Source organism: Canis lupus, chromosome 2, assembly GCF_011100685.1.
Source record: "Canis lupus familiaris isolate Mischka breed German Shepherd chromosome 2, alternate assembly UU_Cfam_GSD_1.0, whole genome shotgun sequence".
In the NCBI taxonomy this organism is placed as follows: domain Eukaryota; kingdom Metazoa; phylum Chordata; class Mammalia; order Carnivora; family Canidae; genus Canis; species Canis lupus.
Window position 1 is genome coordinate 12,657,966 of NC_049223.1, and position 18,579 is coordinate 12,676,544.

An 18,579-nucleotide genomic window follows, 5' to 3' on the forward strand; every position below is an offset into this window, starting at 1 on the left:
GGCTAGTATCCAATATCTATAAAATACCTACCAAACTCAACACCCAAGAAATAAACAATCCAATCATGAAATGGGCAAAAGACATGAACAGAAATTTCACAGAGGAAGACATAGATATTGCCAACAAGCACATGAGAAAATGTTCTGCATCACTTGCCATCAGGGAAATACAAATCAAAACCACAGTGAGACACCACCTCACTTCAGTGAGAATAGTGATAATTAACAAGACGGGAAACAAATTTTAGAGAGGATGTGGAGAAAGGGGAACACTTTGCACTGTTGGTGGGAATGCGAACTGGTGCAGCCACTCTGGAAAACTGTGTGGAGGTTCCTCAAGAAGTTAAAAATAGAACTGCCCTACGATCCAGCAATTGCACTGCTGGGGATTTACCCCAAAGATACAGTTGCAGTGAAATGGCAGGACACCTGCACTTCAATGTTTAAGCAGTGATGTCCATAATAGCCAATCTGTGGAAAGAGCCTCGGTGTCCATCCAAAAATGAATGGATAAAGAAGCTGTGGTCTATATATACAATGGAATATTACTCAGCCATTAGAAACTACGAATACAAAAAAAAAAAAAAAAGAAGAAACTACGAATACCCACCATTTGCTCCAATATGGATGGAACTGGAGGGTATTATGCTCAGTGAAGTAATTCAATTGGAGAAGGACAATCATTATATGGTTTCACTAATATGGGGAATATAAAAAATATTGAAAGGGATTAAAGGGAAAAGGAGAGAAAATGAGTGACAAATATCAGTGAGGGTGACAGAACATGAGAGACTCCTAACTCTGGAAAACGAACCAGGGGTAGTGGAAGGGATGGGTGGAGGGTGGGGTGACTGGGTGACAGGTACTGAGGGGGGCACTTGGTGGGATGAGCACTGGATGTTATACTATATGTTGGCAAATCGAATTCCAATAAAAAATATATATATTTTTATATATGTATTTATATATATTTTATATATATATATATATATATAAAAGACTTGGAAGAAAATAATTTGTCACTATTTACTCCTCCTTAAGGCTATAGATAAGTGAGATAGGGTAGTAGGATTTGGGTTGAGGGGAGTGAGGATGAAATAATAATAATTTAGACATAAATGATGTAATATGAAAATTATAGATTACATATACATAAAATATGTATTACAGATATATGTATTACAGATGTACAGACATATGCTGCATTGTGTGTGTAAGCGTGTATGTGTGTATGTAAAGAGATAGTATTCTTAAAAAAAAAAAAGAATTCTATTATGAACTTAGCCAGATCTTATATTTTCTTTAGAGTCCCAAAAAAGGAGAGCAAGTTATTTTACAGTGAGTCATATTTGGCAAAAGATACTTTAAACTACTTTCCTATATTGATTTGAAGATTTTTGTAGTCAGGATACGCATTGTACTCTGATGCTAGTAAATCATGTGCTCACTGTCAGCACACCAGTGATAAAATGGAAAAGCTGCATGTGAATTATAGATAAATACTTAGAGTTTCCACTTGACTTGCTAAATCAATCAAAGTGTATTTTATTCCATTTTATCAAAACATTAGTATTTACATTTCAATACAGTCTGACATTTTTATAAGTCTACTAAATCTTAAAAAGCAGAGAAATAACCCAAATAAAAGTACTCTAAAGAACTTCAGTTTTTCCCCAACATAACAACACATTTTCTTTCTAGTGATTTCCTCACCTATCAATAGAAAGCTCTTTATTTTCATAAGCCTTAGAACTACCAAAGGCAAATGTGCAGAGTACAAATCACTTTTAGAAACATCAAACAAACATATCCATTCTAGTGTTGTGAATGCGGTTTGGTGCCTAATAGGTTCATCTAGCAGAAAAGTTATTGTAACACTATTTTACTGCCAGCACTATTTAATTACTACCCATAAATGATATATTTACAGTTCCAGGGTCTTGAAAAAAAAAGGCCACAATTCTTATAAGGATTGCATTTACACAGCTTTGCCATACTCAATTATGTTGTGTATTTGTACAGCTGAAACCTAAAGGTGATGATGCCATTGTCTTGATTAAAGTAGCATGCTCCTGCAGGCTTCCCTGGAAGAGACGTGTTATGACATGATTGGGATTAGGATGACAGAAACTCACCTTGACTGAAAGAGTCTTCCACTTTAATCCTGTCCTTAACTGAGATGTGTATGATAAAATATCAGATTATATCACTAACAATTATATTATCAACAATATTCCAGGTACTCCAAAGTAAGAGAGAATTTTTCATGACACTTCTTAAAAAAAGATTTTATTTGTTTATTCATGAGAGGCACAGAGAGAGGCAGAGACACAGGCAGAGGGAGAAGCAGGCTCCCTGTGGGGGAGTCTGACGCAGGACTCAATCCCAGGACCTGAGCCAAAGGCAAACACTCAACTGCTGAGCCACCCAGGAGTCCCTTTCATGACATTTCTAAATAAGATTTGCCCTGACTTCAGATCTCATGGAGTGGTAGTAATGAAAAGAGCTGAAAGGCAGGTGGGCAGTAATGACACACATCAAGGTTCAAGCTTTCAATGTTTCTTTAATATTGAGAATCACATTTAGAAGGAATCTTTTATGCCTATCAGTTAGAAAAGCTGGAAATACCTGAACCCTGGGAAAGTAGTCACTGAAAATGAATTTTAAGTTGTCTGCTTTTCAATTCAGCTATTTAGACATTTGATTTTCATTTTGTTTTTGGTAAAGAAAACAGCAGTTCCTACTATATTAAAAATCAAGTCTTTGAGGGGTCTGGGTGGTTCAATTAGTTAAGCATCTTCCTTTTGGCTCAGGTCATGACCTGGAGGTCCTGGGACAGAGCCCCACATTGGCCTTCCTGCTCAGTGGGGAGCCTGCTTCTCCCTCTCCCACTGCCTGCTGCTTCCCCTGTTTGTTCTCGCTCTCCCTCTCTGTCAAATAAATCTTTAAAAAAAAATCAAGTCTTTGCAGAGACACACAATAAAAAGACTTCTTAAATGCCCTGCAACATTGGTGTAGTGGATCTTGCGATGTGCCACCCAAAGCCTCAAATTCCCGATTTATGATGAAGTCTGGTGGTGATTCCCAGCCTCCCTGGGAACTGCCCTCCACAAAAGAGAGCTGCCTCACCTAGGATCATGACTCTTCATCAAGGGTAACCAACATTCAATGACTAGACTTTTGTCTCAATTAGAAGAACTCTGATGGGCCATCCCTCCTCCACAGCTTTTCCCATTTGAGGTTTTCGTTGCAACTGCATCATGATTCAAATTCTCTGCTTAATGCACTTTGCTCCTTTTCTTGCAGGTGGCTTTCCCGAGAGTACACTCCAATTAACCTCCTGAAAGCAAATTTCTGCCTTAAAGACTTTTCCCCATCAAACCCGACCTAAGACATACGGCAAAAATTTTTGGCAGATTTAAAAAGAACTATTTTTATACCATTGTAGATTATTGCTCTATTAATTTGGTTTCAGCAGATGGACTGGCTGCAGTAAAATTCTTGTTGGTTTTCCTGTGGACCAGGCTGCTTATTCCTAGGGATGGAGACCTGGTTGCATATATGTTTATTTAAGAAGGAATCTGAAAAAATTAAAAAATTACAGAATATGGGATCCCTGGGTGGCTCAGCGGTTTAGCGCCTGCCTTTGGCCTAGGGCACGATCCTGGAGTCCCGAGATGAGTCCCGCGTCGGGCTCCCGACATGGAGCCTGCTTTTCCCTCTGTCTGTGTCTCTCTGCCTCTCTCTCTCTCTCTCTCTCTCTCTCTCTCTCTATCATGAATAAATAAATAAAATCTTTTTTAAAAATTGCAGAATATATACAAGACTTTTAAAAAAAAGAATTAACAAGCTTGTCAAATCACTGTAAATACATGAATATGAGACTCTTCAATTATGTGAATTCTCCTTACAGTTGTTATAATTACATGTTATAATAGATATTTAATACTAACATATTAATTTTATATATTTAATATATGTTAATATATATTCAATACTTCACATGTTAAATATATATTATCACATATAATTGTTAATATTAGCTGAATAAGAATGAAACCTAGGGCATTGAAGACATGACCAGGATATACCTGGTCAAACCACAATACATCCGGGATCCCTGGGTGGCTCAGCGTTTTAGCGTCTGCTTTTGGCCCAGGGCATGATCCTGGAGTCCTGGGATCAAGTTCAGCATCAGGCTCCCTGCATGGAGCCTGCTTCTCCCCTGCCTGTGTCCCTGCTTCTCTTTGTCTCTCATGAATAAATAAACATTTTTAAAACCCCACAGTACATCCACCCTAACGTTGTGTAGATGAGAGGCAGATTTTGGACAAGATCTTCACTGTCATCTGATTTCATTTTCAAAATGTTGGGAAATTTCTCCAAAACATCTGTTCTTTGTGTTCTCATGGCACTGCTTTTACAGAATCTATACCTATGATTTGTATTTAATTTTAACTCCTCCACTAGACTAGGACTTCCTCAGTGAGAAATTATTCACATTTGTATCCCACCACCTCTTGAGCAGAGGACCATAATTAATAGTCATTCACTGAATTCCAATTTTAATCAGTATAGGATTTATTAGCACTTATGAGATTCTGAGCACTGAGCTAAAAACATTGTTAGAGAAAATGAGTCACACTTACTGCTCTCAAGGAATTTATTATATTCTTGAGGTTAAATATACTTAAACATCTAGACTGGCCAATTAAGTATGGCAAGTTGAATATTCACTTTTATCTTTGATTCCCCTGATGCTCCACTAAAATAACAGTAAAGAAATATAAAAGTCTCAACACCACAAGTGAATAAGAAAACTTGAAAGAAAATCATCAGTAAACAGGATTTCAACAAAATGTTGAAAATCTGTAATAGCCTGGGTGGCTCAGTCCGTTAAGCTTCTGCCTTCGTCTCAGGTCATGATCCCAGGATCCTCAGATTGAGTCCCATGTCTTCGGGCTCCCTACTCAGCTGGAAGTTTGCATCTTCCTCTCCCTGTGCCCCCATACCTCCCCAACCCCTGCTCATGTTCTCTTTCTCTCACTCAAATAAATAAATAAAATCTAAAAGAAGAAGAAGAAGAAGAAGAAGAAGAAGAAGAAGAAGAAGAAGAAGAAGAAGAAGAAGAAGTATAACTTCCTAAATAAGCTGGAGAATGCTAAAACCTAAGCTTGCAGGGCAGAAAGCCAAAAAGTAAGTCAATTCTGCACACAGAATACAGAAAGCCTCAGGAATTGTAGACGCCAGGAGGCAGGGATGCAGCATAGAGCTGAAAAATAGGAAGAATTAGTTGAAAGATTATATAGGGAGTGTTAAAATGCAACTACTGTTAAAATGCCCAGCACAACAGAAGGAAGAAAACTCACTTTCAGAAGAAATTGAGCCAGAGAGGCCATGGACTCAGAGACACCAGACACAGCTCATGTGGTAAGTGAACTGTCTTGCTGAAAACAGGGAGATGAAAGTGTACAAACTGAAGGCTGCAATCACCCAATTCTATCCATTTCAAAGAAAACTGGCCACCAGACTTATGTTCACCTTGCAAGAAATTGGAGAATTCCTCTGTGGAGAAACTAACCAGTTCAAAGGGGTTGTCTATGTAAAATGGCATTCATCATTTCCCTGATGAAGTTGCTAGATCCTGCCCAATCACAGGGTGGTGAGACCCATTGATCTACAAACACAATCTGCATGCACAGAGCTTCCAGTAAGTGTTTTAGATTTCTACTCAAAGATGTTAGAACACCAAGGGTCACACACATTTGAGAAAATGCTCTAACATGAGTGAGAGAGAGAAAAAAAAACAGAAAATTTAGAAAATGGAAAAAGACTAAAGCAAAAACAAAATAACAAAATAGTTCCTCAGAATGATAAGAATATATTGCTCTACGAAGCAAGGACAAATTTAAATAAAAACATTTGTTTAGAAAATACAAATTTAGAAAATGTATATGTATATATATGTATATGTATATGTGTGTATATGTATGTGTATATATGTATATATATGTATATATACATATACACATTTCAGTTTGGGATCAACATACCAAAAACATTAGGATATCAAAGAAATTTAATCACATATATGTGTACACATACACACACACACACACATACAAAACCTAAGAGTTAAAAAAAAGATTTAAAAATAAATGTGAGAGAATCTTCCAAAAAGAACAAAAACCAGAGATGGCAAATAAGAAAGACAAGAGAAGAATAGATAAAAGGAAACTAAAAGCTGCTTGGAAGAAAAATGCAGATCACATACAGAAGATCAGGACCAGAAGGAATCAGACTTCTCAACAACAACAAAAGTAAGAAGACAGTTTAAAAAAAAAGCTGTACTAGATAAACAATGTAATTATAAAGCACAATTTAGCTAAGCTATGAATAAAAATTACTTAGAATGTAAACAGTGGGGGTATCTGGTAGTCAGTTAAGTGACTGACTCTTGATTTCAGCTCAGTTCATGATCTTGGGGTCATGGGATGGAGACCCGAGTTGCGCTCCATGCTTAGTGTGGAGTCTGCTTTATATTCTCTCCCTCTGCCCCTTCTCTCTCTCTCTCTCTCTCTCTCTCTCTCTCTCAAAATAAATAAATTAAATCTTCTAAAAAGTAAAAGAATGTAACTGTATGCTAATTAACTAAAACTGGTGATGGAAATATATTGGGAAGGTAAGGGAAGAAATTATGTGTATTGATTCAGATAAGGGGCAGTAAAGAGTTAAAATTTCATTTAATAAGAATAATAAATCAAAAAGCAGTAATAAAAGAATGCTATTTAGGACATGGAGGTAAATACCAGAAAAACTGCTATGAGAGTTAAAGTGATCACTCTGAAGAACAGAAATGAGGATTGGAGTGGGTGGAGCAAGAAACTTCTGTTTTTTATTGTTGTAATTTTACTTTTAAACTATGGGCATGTGGGGCAGCCCAGGTGGCTCAGCGGTTTAGTGCTGCCTCTGGCCCAGGGTGTGATCCTGGAGACCAGGGATCGAGTCCCACATCAGGCTCCCTGCATGCAGCCTGCTTCTCCCTCTGCTTGTGTCTCTGCCTCTCTCTCTCTCTCTCTCTGTCTTTCATGAATAAATAAATAAAATCTTAAAAATCATAAAATAAACTATGGGCATGTGTTGTTTTGATCAAAACATTTTTAAAATATGTTCTAAAGAATTAAGATATGGCATCAAATAGAATGCAGGGTTTTTCTGTCTGATTTTTGAAAAAAATCTATTCTGAAAAAACAATTGTAGAAGGTGGCACTTAGCTTTGCACAGTGGCAGTATTGTAGCCAATGAGGTTTATCTGAGGTGCGATTATTGCTAATTGCAGAAGGTGGCACTTGGAGAAGGATGAATAGGATTTGGGTAAGCATAAGGTAGAGAAATTCAGAGTGAAATCGCAGGACTTTGAAATTAGCAAAATATAAGAGGCAGTGAAAAGGCCAGTTGCCAGGAGTCAAAAAAGTAAGATATTGAACAGTGTGAAAATCCTATTTAAATAAGTGAAGTCAGATGGTAGAAGGCTTTGGACACTTCTAAGCAGAAGAATTTGAACTTGATTAAGTAAGAGAAAAGAGAGTTGCTATAGGTTCTTAAATAATGAAATGATGTAATAAAAGCAAGGTTTTAGGAAATTTAATGTGAAAATTATTGTATGTGAAATAGTGGACATAAGAAGAAATTGTCTAGTCTCTTTTACCATTGTATCCTCGGCATGTATCTCAGTGTCTACCTCAAAGTACAAGTTCAATCCATAGTTACTGAATGATCCAATGGGAAAGAGCTGGGCACTGTCACAGTCATCCAGGCATGCAGGAGTAAAGCCTGAGAGTAAAAAAACATAATAGAAATGGAAAGGAACAAGTGTCTCTTGTGCACATTTCCCCCCTTTTTTCAGAGATAGAGTGTGCATGCGTGTGTGAGCATGCATACACGAGCTAGAGAGAGAGGCAGGGGCAGAGGGAGAGAGAGAGAGAGAGAGAATCTCAAGCAGGCTTCTCACCCAGCATAGGCTGATGGGGGGGGCTCGATGTCACCACCCTGAAATCATGACCTGAGTGGAAATCAAGAGTCAGACACTTAACTGACTGAACCACCCAGGTGCCCCCCACCCCCACCCCACCCCCTGTTGTGCACATTAAAAAAAAAGAAATACAAAGAAATACTGTAATTTCCCATTCTAAATGTCCATTTAAAAAGTCATTTCACATTAAATAAAAAACAAGTTTTCCTATAGTAATAGTGCTATAAACAATGGTTATATTCTTAGGCCCCCTCCAACTATAATTAATCTAAAATATAGTCTAATCTAAGTATATATATATTATGCAAAAGTAATATTTTATAGAATTTTTTTCAGAAGATAAATTTTAAGTTCCAAGTTGTGAATTTTTATGCCAGTTGTCTATTTTCCATGTAACAAAATTTTCAAAATTGAGTAATTATTTTTATGACATCTCATGATTTTATGGGAGGAATTTGGGCAGGCTGGGTGATTCTTATGTTCCAAGGATGTCAATTGAGATTACTCACTGATATTCATCTGCTGGATGTGCTGGTCAGAACAGTTCAAGGTGGCCTCCCTTACAAGTCTGGTGCCTGTTAGGGATAGTTGGAAGAGTGGGATCAGCTAGGACTATTGGTTAGAGTGCCTACATAAATATGGCCCGTCTAACATGGTGTTCTCAGGATAGTTGGTCTTTTTTTATGTGGTGGTTCAGACCTCTCTGAAAGAGATATAAGTGGAAGTTACACTACTTCTTCTCACCTAGTCTCAGATAGCATGCAGTGTGTCTACAGTTCTGTCACATTATATGGTTATAAGTAAATCAAAGGGCCAGCTATCAAGAAGAGAGGCCTAAATCCAGTTATGCATGGTGTACTGGAGGACCTGTTTTGTGGCTATCTTCCACAATGGAGATTCAGTCTTCTAAATCTGTGCTTACTTAATTCCTAGTCTTCTCTAACTATTCCAAAAAACACAAGAGGAAGGAAAACTTCCAAATTCATTCTATGAACCCAGTATCACCCTGATGCCAAAACCAGTAAAGACACCACAAAAAAAGAACTACAGGCCAATATCTCTCATGAATATAGATGGAAAAATCCTCAATAAAATACTAGCAGATTGAATCCAACAATACATTAAAAAATCATACACCACGATCAAGTGGGATTTATTCCCGGGATGCAAGATGGTTCAATATTCCCAAAACAATCAATGTGATACATCACATCAATACAAGAAAGGATAAAAACCATATGATCACTTCAATGGATGCAGAAAAATCATTTAACAAAGTTCAACATCCATCTTGATAAAAACCCTCTGCAAAGTAGGTCTAGAGGGAACGTACTTCAGCATAATAAAGGCCTTAAATGAAAAATCCATAGCAAACACCAAACTCAAACATCAAACTGAGAATTTCCCCTAAAGCCAGGAACAAGAAAGGATACCCACTCTAACCACTTTTTTAAAAAATATATTTGTTCACTTTAGAGAGAGAGAGAGAGAGAGAGAGAGAGACAGAGAACATGTGACAGAAGGAAAGGAAGTGGGAGAGAATCTCAAGCAGATTCCCTGATGAGCATGGAGCCCAACATCAGGCTTGGTCTCATGACCCTGAGGTGATGTCCTAAGCTGAAATCAAGAGTTGGAAGCTCAGCCAGCCGAGCCACTAAGGCACTCCTCTCACTACTTTTATTCAACATAGTACTGGAAGTCCTAGCCACAACAATCACACACCAAAAAGAAATAAAAGGCATCTAAAATTGGTAAAGAAGAATCAAGCTCTCAATATTGGCAGATGACATAATACTATATAAAAAACCTGAAAGACTCTACCAAAAAACTACAAGAACTGATACATGAATTCAGTAAAGTCACAGGATACAAAACCAAGTGTACAGAAGAAATCTGTTGCATTCCTGGGCACCTGCCTGGTCAGTTGGAAGAGCACGTGACTCTTGGTCTTGGGGTTGTTAAAGCCCCATGCTGGGTGTAGAGATTACTTGAAAATAAAATCTTCAAAAAAAATCTTTTTGGCATTAAATCAAAATAAAAAGTTTCTGCACAGTGAAGGAATCAATAAACAAAACTAAAAGGGAACTTACTGAATTGAAGAAGATATTCGTAAATGGCATAGCTGATATAGGGTTAGTATCCAAAATATTTTTTAGATTTTATTTATTTATTCATTATATATATATATATATATATATATATATATATATATAGAGAGAGAGAGAGAGAGAGAGAGAGAGAGAGAGAGAGAGAGAGAGGCAGAGACACAGGCAGAGGGATAAGCAGGCTCCATGAAGGGAGCCTGACATGGGACTCGATCCCGGTCTCCAGGGTCACACCCTGGGCTGAAGGCGGCGCCAAACCGCTGAGCCACCTGGGCTGCCCCAAAATATGTTTTTTAAAGATTTTATTTATTTATTTGATGGAGAGAGAGAGAAAGAGAGAGAGCAAGCATGAGCAGGGAGAGGGAGAAGTAGACTCCCTGATGAGCAGAGAGCCCAATGTGGGGCTCCATCTCAGGACCCTGAAATCATGACCTGAGGTGAATGTAGATGCTTAACCAACTGAGCCACCCACCTCCCCCAGTATCCAAAATATTTAAAGAACTTATACAACTCAACACCCAAAAAGCAAACAATCGAATTTAAAAATGGGTCAAGGGACGCTGAGGTGGCTGAGTGGTTGAGCATCTGCCTTTGGCTCAGGTTGTGATCCCAGGGTCCTGGGATCGAGTCCTGCCTTGGGTTCCCCGCAGGGAACCTGCTCCCCCTTCTGCCTGTGTCTCTGCCTCTCTCTATGTGTCTCTCATGAATAAATAAATAAATAATGTTTTTAAATTAAAAATGGGCAAAAAACAAGAACAGACATTTCTTCAAAGAAGACATATAGATGGCCAACAGACACATGAAAAGATGTTCAACATCACTCATCATCAGGGAAATGCCAATCAAAACTACAATGAGATGTCACCTCATACCTGTCAGAATGGCTAAAACAAATATGTAAAAAATAACAAGTGTTGGGGAGGATCTGGAGAAAAAGGAACCCTCATGCTCTGTTGGTGGGAATGCAAACTGGTGTAGCCACTGTGGAAAACAGGAGGTTTGTCAAAAAGTTAAAAGTAGAAGTATCCTGTGACCCAGTAATTGTACTACTGAGTATTTACCTCCAAAATATGGAAACACTAATCCTTTTTTAAAAAAAGATTTATTCATTTATTTTAGAGAAAGAGTGTAAGGGCACATATGCTCATGTCCACATCAGTAGTGGGGGATTATGGGAGGGCAGAAGGAGAAGAGAGAGAGTCTTAAGCAGATTCCACCCTGAGCTTGGAGCCTGACCTAGGGTGATCTCATGATCCTGAGATCATGATCTGAGCTGAAACCAAGAGGTGGATGCCGCCCAGGTGCCCCAAAAACACTAATTCAAAGGGATATCCCCTATGTTTACTCCAGCATTATTTACTATAGCCAAACTATGGAAGCCCAGTGTCCACAGATAGACGACTGGATAAGGAAGATGTGAGATATGTATGGAATATTATTCAGCCATAAAAAAGAATAAAATCTTGCTATTTTTAACAACATGGACAGAGTTAGAGACTATTATGCTAAATGAAATAATTCAGACAAAGACAAGTACCATATGATCTCATTCATATGTGGAATTTAAGAAACAAAAGAGCAAAGGGAGAAAAAAATGAGAGAGACAAACCAAGAAAAAGACTCTTAATTATAGCCAACAAACTGATGGCTATCAGAGGAGGGGATAGAGGGTGGGGGAATAGGGAATTAGGGGATGAGGATTAAAGAGTACATTTAATATGATTTTTAAAAAAAGAATATCTCTGTCTCCATTGTGCCAACATTGGGGTTTTTCTTTTTTTAAAACTTAAGCATTAGTAAACAAAAAAAAATTAAATCTCAATAAATAATCTGTATCAGTACAAGTACCACTGACATTTTCATAAAAAAGAAGTTGGACTAATGAGTCTCAAACTATACACTCAAGGAAACCTGCTTCATTGCTAATGTTGAATAATGGCAATCTTTCCTATATTTGGAAGAAAAACTGGGATTAAACATTTTTTTTTTGGTAATCAATCTTTTGTTTCACTATGAAAATAATTCTTTTTTTTTGAAAATAATTCTTAAAGCCTGCTTGATATCACTATTCCTAATGTGACAGGAGAATTTTTAGAAATACTTTGTTTTTCACATAGCATTTTTCTCCTTCCTGGTCCTGTACAGGGTCAGACTCTTTACCTTCCCTTGCCCAGAAAAAAAAGTATATATGTCAGATCTGAAAGCAGAAGGTTCTTGCAGACACTTCCTTTTCTGGATTTTGTTTTCATAAAGTCTGAGTTTCCAGAATCCGCTGTGCAGAAGGAAGGAAGAGGCAAGAGTTGCAACTGAAGTGCCTTGAATAGCAGATGTTTCCAGAACTTAATTCCTTGGCCCTTCCATCAACCTCCTTTCCGTCACCATACCCATGAAATCTCCTGAGTCACCTTTTTGGAATGTCTACTCCATGGAGAAGAATTTGAAAATCCCTGCCCAGACCAATCATTCCCCAGATCTTCTGAGGTAAAAACACACGGGAACGGTGGAGTGGAAGTTGAGGAATGCCAGATACAGACTACCATATTTTTCTTCTTCATATATAGAGGATAAAGGGTGGAGTTATAGGTGATTGGGACTTTTTAAATCTGGGAGTATGGAAGAATGCTGATACTGGTAATCAGCAGAGGGCTAAGATTGGAGGGCTGCGGACCGGGTGGCCCACCTGCCACAACCTCCTTCTTTGAGTGACAGTTATTCTATTTTCACTGAAAACTTTGTTCTCTAAAATTATAGACTGTAAGAATCACTGTTTGAAACTATATAAGTAGAAATAAAACATCCTACTCTTGCCTGGCAGATCTAAGACATAGAGAAGCAGCCTTGATTGACTTCCAAGACAGGTGCAGAGTTTTGGGACAGGGGGTTTCTGAAGACACCATTCCACATCTATCTTAACTTTGTAGTTCCCAAGGAAACAGGACCTTGGGTCCACTTGTAATCTAGACCTGATGTCAAAGATCTGCTTTGTTTGGAGCCTATTGAAGCACAACTTCATTAAAACTTTACCCCAACTCGAAATACATCACAATACAAGCAGCCATCCAAAAACTGAAAAGAACTCAAATACAAAAGCTAACCTTACACCTAAAGGAGCTAGAGAAAAAACAGCAGCAGAAGAAGAGAGTTAATAAAGATTTGAGCATAACTCAACGAAATTGAGACCAGAAGAACTGCGGAACAGATCAACAAAACCAGGAGTTGGTTCTTTAAAAGAATTAATAAGATAGATAAACCATTAGCCAGCCTTATTCAAAAGAACAGAGAGAAGACTCAAATTAATAAAATCATGAATGAGAAAGGAGAGATCACTACCAACACCAAGGAAATACAAATGATTTTAAAAACATATTATGAACAGCTATACGCCAATACATTAGTCAATCTAGAAGAAATGGATGCATTTCTGGAAAGCCACAAACTACCAAAACTGGAACAGGAAGAAATAGAAAACCTGAACAGGCCAATAACCAGGGAGGAAATTGAAGCAGTCATCAGAAACATCCCAAGACACAAAAGTCCAGGGCCAGATGGCTTCCCTGGGGATTCTATCAAACGTTTAAAGAAGAAACCATACCTATTCTACTACAGCTGTTTGGAAAGATAGAAAGAGATGGAGTACTTCCAAATTCGTTCTATGAGGCCAGCATCACCTTAATTCCAAAACCAGACAAAGACCCCACCAAAACGGAGAATTATAGACCAATATCCCTGATGTATGCAGATGCAAAAATTCTCAACAAGATACTACCCAATAGGATCCAAGAGTACATTAAGAAAATTATTCACCATGACCAAGTAGGATTTATTCCCGGGACACAAGGCGTTCAACACTCGTAAAACAATCAGTGTGATTCATCATATCAGCAAGAGAAAAACCAAGAATCATATGATCCTCTCAATAGATGCAGAGAAAGCATTGGACAAAATACAGCATCCATTCCTGATCAAAACTCTTCAGAGTGTAGGGATAGAGGGAACATTCCTCAACATCTTAAAAGCCATCTACGAAAAGCCCACAGCAAATATCATTCTCAATGGGGAAGCACTGGGAGCCTTTCCTCTAAGATCAGGAACAAGACAGGGATGTCCACTCTCACCACTGCTATTCAACATAGTACTAGAAGTCCTAGCCTCAGCAATCAGACAACAAAAAGACATTAAAGGCATTCAAATTGGCAAAGAAGTCAAACTCTCCCTCTTCGCCGATGACATGATACTCTACATAGAAAACCCAAAAGCCTCCACCCCAAGATTGCTAGAACTCATACAGCAATTCGGCAGTGTGGCAGGATACAAAATCAATGCCCAGAAGTCAGTGGCATTTCTATACACTAACAATGAGACTGAAGAAAGAGAAATTAAGGAGTCAATCCCATTTACAATTGCACCCAAAAGTATAAGATACCTAGGAATAAACCTAACCAAAGAGGTAAAGGATCTATACCCTAAAAACTACAGAACACTTCTGAAAGAAATTGAGGAAGACACAAAGAGATGGAAAAATATTCCATGCTCATGGATTGGAAGAATTAATATTGTGAAAATGTCAATGTTACCCAGGGCAATTTACATGTTTAATGCAATCCCTATCAAAATACCATGGACTTTCTTCAGAGAGAACAAATTATTTTAAGATTTGTGTGGAATCAGAAAAGACCCCAAATAGCCAGGGGAATTTTAAAAAAGAAAACCATATCTGGGGGCATCACAATGCCAGATTTCAGGTTGTACTACAAAGCTGTGGTCATCAAGACAGTGTGGTACTGGCACAAAAACAGACACATAGATCAATGGAACAGAATAGAGAATCCAGAAGTGGACCCTCAACTTTATGGTCAACTAATATTCGATAAAGGAGGAAAGACTATCCATTGGAAGAAAGACAGTCTCTTCAATAAATGGTGCTGGGAAAATTGGACATCCACATGCAGAAGAATGAAACTAGACCACTCTATTGCACCATACACAAAGATAAAATGGATGGATGAAAGATCTAAATGTGAGACAAGAGTCCATCAAAATCCTAGAGGAGAACACAGGCAACACCTTTTATGAACTCGGCCACAGTAACTTCTTGCAAGATCCATCCACGAAGGCAAAAGAAACAAAAGCAAAAATGAATTATTGGGACTTCATCAAGATAAAGAAGCTTTTGCACAGCAAAGAATACAGTCAACAAAACTCAAAGACAACCTACAGAATGGGAGAAGATATTTGCAAATGACGTATCAGATAAAGGGCTAGTTTCTGAGATCTATAAAGAACTTCTTAAACTTAACACCAAAGAAACAAACAATCCAATCATGAAATGGGCGAAAGACATGAAGAGAAATCTCACAGAGGAAGACATAGACATGGCCAACACGCACAGGAGAAAATGCTCTGCATCACTTGCCATCAGGGAAATACAAATCAAAACCACAATGAGATACCACCTCACACCAGTGAGAATGGGGAAAATTAACAAGGCAGGAAACCACAAATGTTGGAGAGAATGCGGAGAAAAGGGAACCCTCTTGCACTGTTGGTGGGAATGTGAACTGGGGCAGCCACTCTGGAAAACTGTGTGGTTCCTCAAAGAATTAAAAATAGACCTGCCCTACGACCCAGCAATTGCACTGCTGGGGATTTACCCCAAAGATACAGATGGAGTGAAATGCCAGGACACCTGCACCCCGATGTTTCTAGCAGCAATGTCCACAATAGCCAAACTGTGGAAGGAGCCTCGGTGTCCATCGAAAGATGAATGGATAAAGAAGATGTGGTTTATGTATCCAATGGAATATTACTCAGCCATTAGAAACGACAAATACCCACCATTCGCTTCGACGTGGATGGAAGTGGAGGGTGTTATGCTGAGTGAAATAAGTCAATCGGAGAAGGACAAACATTATATGGTCTCATTCATTTGGGGAATATAAATAATAGTAAAAGGAAATAGAGGAGAAGGGAGAAGAAATGGGTAGGAAATATCAGAAAGGGAGACAGAACATGGAAGACTCCTAACTCTGGGAAATGTTCTAGGGGTGGTGGAAGGGGAGGAGGGCGGGGGTAGGGGTGACTGGGTGGCGGGCACTGAGGGGGGCACTTGACGGGATGAGCAGTGGGTGTTATTCTGTATGTTGGCAAATTGAACACCAATGAAAAATATATTTATTATTAAAAAAAAAACTTTACCCCAACTCCACAGCCCCCCCCCCCCCCCCAGAGCTGTGTAACTCCATCTTCTCCTTTGTTTGGTGAGATGCCCCACAGTTCCTCAGTTGTGAGCTGTTGGTTGCAATGGATCAACAAATCTGTAACTGGTGGAGTATGGATTAATTTCTGGAGGTATGTGGATAACTGGGTGAAGACAGAGAGCACTGTTTGTTTTTAGAATACATTCATTTTGCAAACTAAAATTGAGAACCAGACAAAGGGTTCCTGATTGTCCCTGCAGTTCTCCTTTCCCAGCACTTCAGAGTGACCTCCAGTTGAGAGTCATTATGGTATCCACCTTCCTAAAAAACCACTTCAACTGTGGAGTGGTTTTCCTGAGACATGTCATCCACAAATCGATCTGCCTTTTAAGACCATCTTAAACTCAGATCAGTCGTTCCTTTGGGGTTGAGATGGATGAATCCCACACATTTATTACCAGGCAAGTGGGACCTCCCACTGACGGGGGTCTTACCCCAGCTCACCGTATTTTTCCATATTTGTTCAGTAATCTTCATTCCTTTTTTTAAATATTTTATTTATTTATTCATGAGAGACACACACAGGCAAAGGCACAGGCAGAGGGAGAAGCAGGGAGCCTGAAGTGGGACTCGATCCAGGGACCCTGGGATCACAACCTGAGCCAAAGGCAGACACTCTTTTCTCCGCATCCCCTTCAACATTTGTTCTTTCCTGTCTTGTTAATTTTCACCATTCTCACGGGTGTGAGGTGGTATCTCATTGTGGTTTTGATTTGTATTTCCCTGATGGTAAATGACGCAAAGCATTTTCTCATGTGCTTGTTGGCCATGTGTGTGTCTTCCTCCCTGAGATTTCTGTTCATGTCTTTTGCCCATTTCATGATTGGATTGTTTGTTTCTTTGCTGTTGAGTTTAATAAGCTCCTTATAGATCTTGGATACTAGCCCTTTATCTGATACGTCATTTGCAAATATCTTCTCCCATTCTATAGGTTGTCTTTTAGTTTTGTTGACTGTTTCTTTTGCTGTGCAGAAGCTTTTTATCTTAAGTCCCAATAGTTCATTTTTGCTTTTGTTTCACTTGCCTTCATAGATGTCTTGCAAAAAGCTGTTGTCGCCAAGTTCAAAAAGGGGAGCCCTGCAGCAGTCCGGACGGCTCAGAGGTTTAGTGCGGCCTTCAGCCCAGTGTGTGATCCTGGAGACCCTGGATCGGTCCGCGTGGGGCTCCCTGCATGAAGCCTGCTTCTCCCTCTGCGTCTCTCTATATATATGACTCTCATGAATAAATAAATAAAATCTTTAAAAAGGGGGAACCCTTTTGCACTGTTGGTGGGAATGTGAACTGGGGCGCTGCAGGAACCGTCCGGGGAGTGAGTCCACTCTGGAAAACTGTGTGGAGGTTCCCCAAAGAGTTAAAAATAGAGCTACCCTACTACCCGGCAATTGCACTGCTGGGGGTTTACCCCAAAGATACAGATGCAGTGAAATGGCAGGACACCTGCACCCCGATGTTTGTAGCAGCAACGTCCACAATAGCCAAGCTGTGGAAGGAGCCTCGGTGTCCACCGAAAAATGAATGGATAAAGAATCTGTGATATATATGATATATATATATATATATATATATATCATATATATATACACAATGGAATATTGCTCAGCCATTAGAAACGATGAATACCCACCATTTGCTTCAACGTGGATGGAACTGGAGGGTATTATGCTGAGTGAAGTAAGTCAATTGGAGGAGAATCATTATATGGTTTCACTAATATGGGGAATATAAAATATAGTGAAAGGGATTAAAGGGGAAACGAGAGAAAATGATTGGGAAAAATTCGAGAGGATGACAAAACATGAGACTCCTAACTCTGGCAAACAAACAAGGGGTGGTGGAAGGGGAGGTGGGGGGGGGGGTGACCAGCACTGAGGGGGGCACTTGGCGGGATGAGCACTGGGTGTTATACTATATGTTGGCAAATTGAACTCCAATAAAAAATACATATATACAAAACAAAGGCAGACGCTCAACCACTGAGCCACCCGGGCGCTCAATCTTCTTCATTCCTTAACAGAAACTTCCTTTATCTTTCTTGATCCCCTTCCCACGCACTTCGAACGACAGCTTCAACCGCAGAGCCGGGCCTCGCCCTAGGTTCAAATCTTCCCTTCTCTGGCAAAGCGCCCTGAGAACTAGGAACCAATTTTATCTGCAGACCAAACACTTCCTTATTAGGAATACAGCA

General features: G+C 39.1%; 1 protein-coding gene across 1 annotated transcript in view; it reads right to left on the bottom strand.

Moving 5' to 3' along the window:
* Nucleotides 1-18,579, bottom strand: part of LOC608816 (phosphate carrier protein, mitochondrial-like) — a 35,435-nt gene that overhangs the window by 16,588 nt on the left and 268 nt on the right. Inside the window, exons 2-3 of the mRNA XM_038532062.1 lie at nucleotides 18,447-18,543; nucleotides 7,709-7,833 (exon numbers count right to left, since the gene is read on the bottom strand). Coding sequence (XP_038387990.1) covers nucleotides 7,709-7,833; nucleotides 18,447-18,543 — 222 coding nt within the window. The remainder of the gene's footprint in view (nucleotides 1-7,708; nucleotides 7,834-18,446; nucleotides 18,544-18,579) is intronic.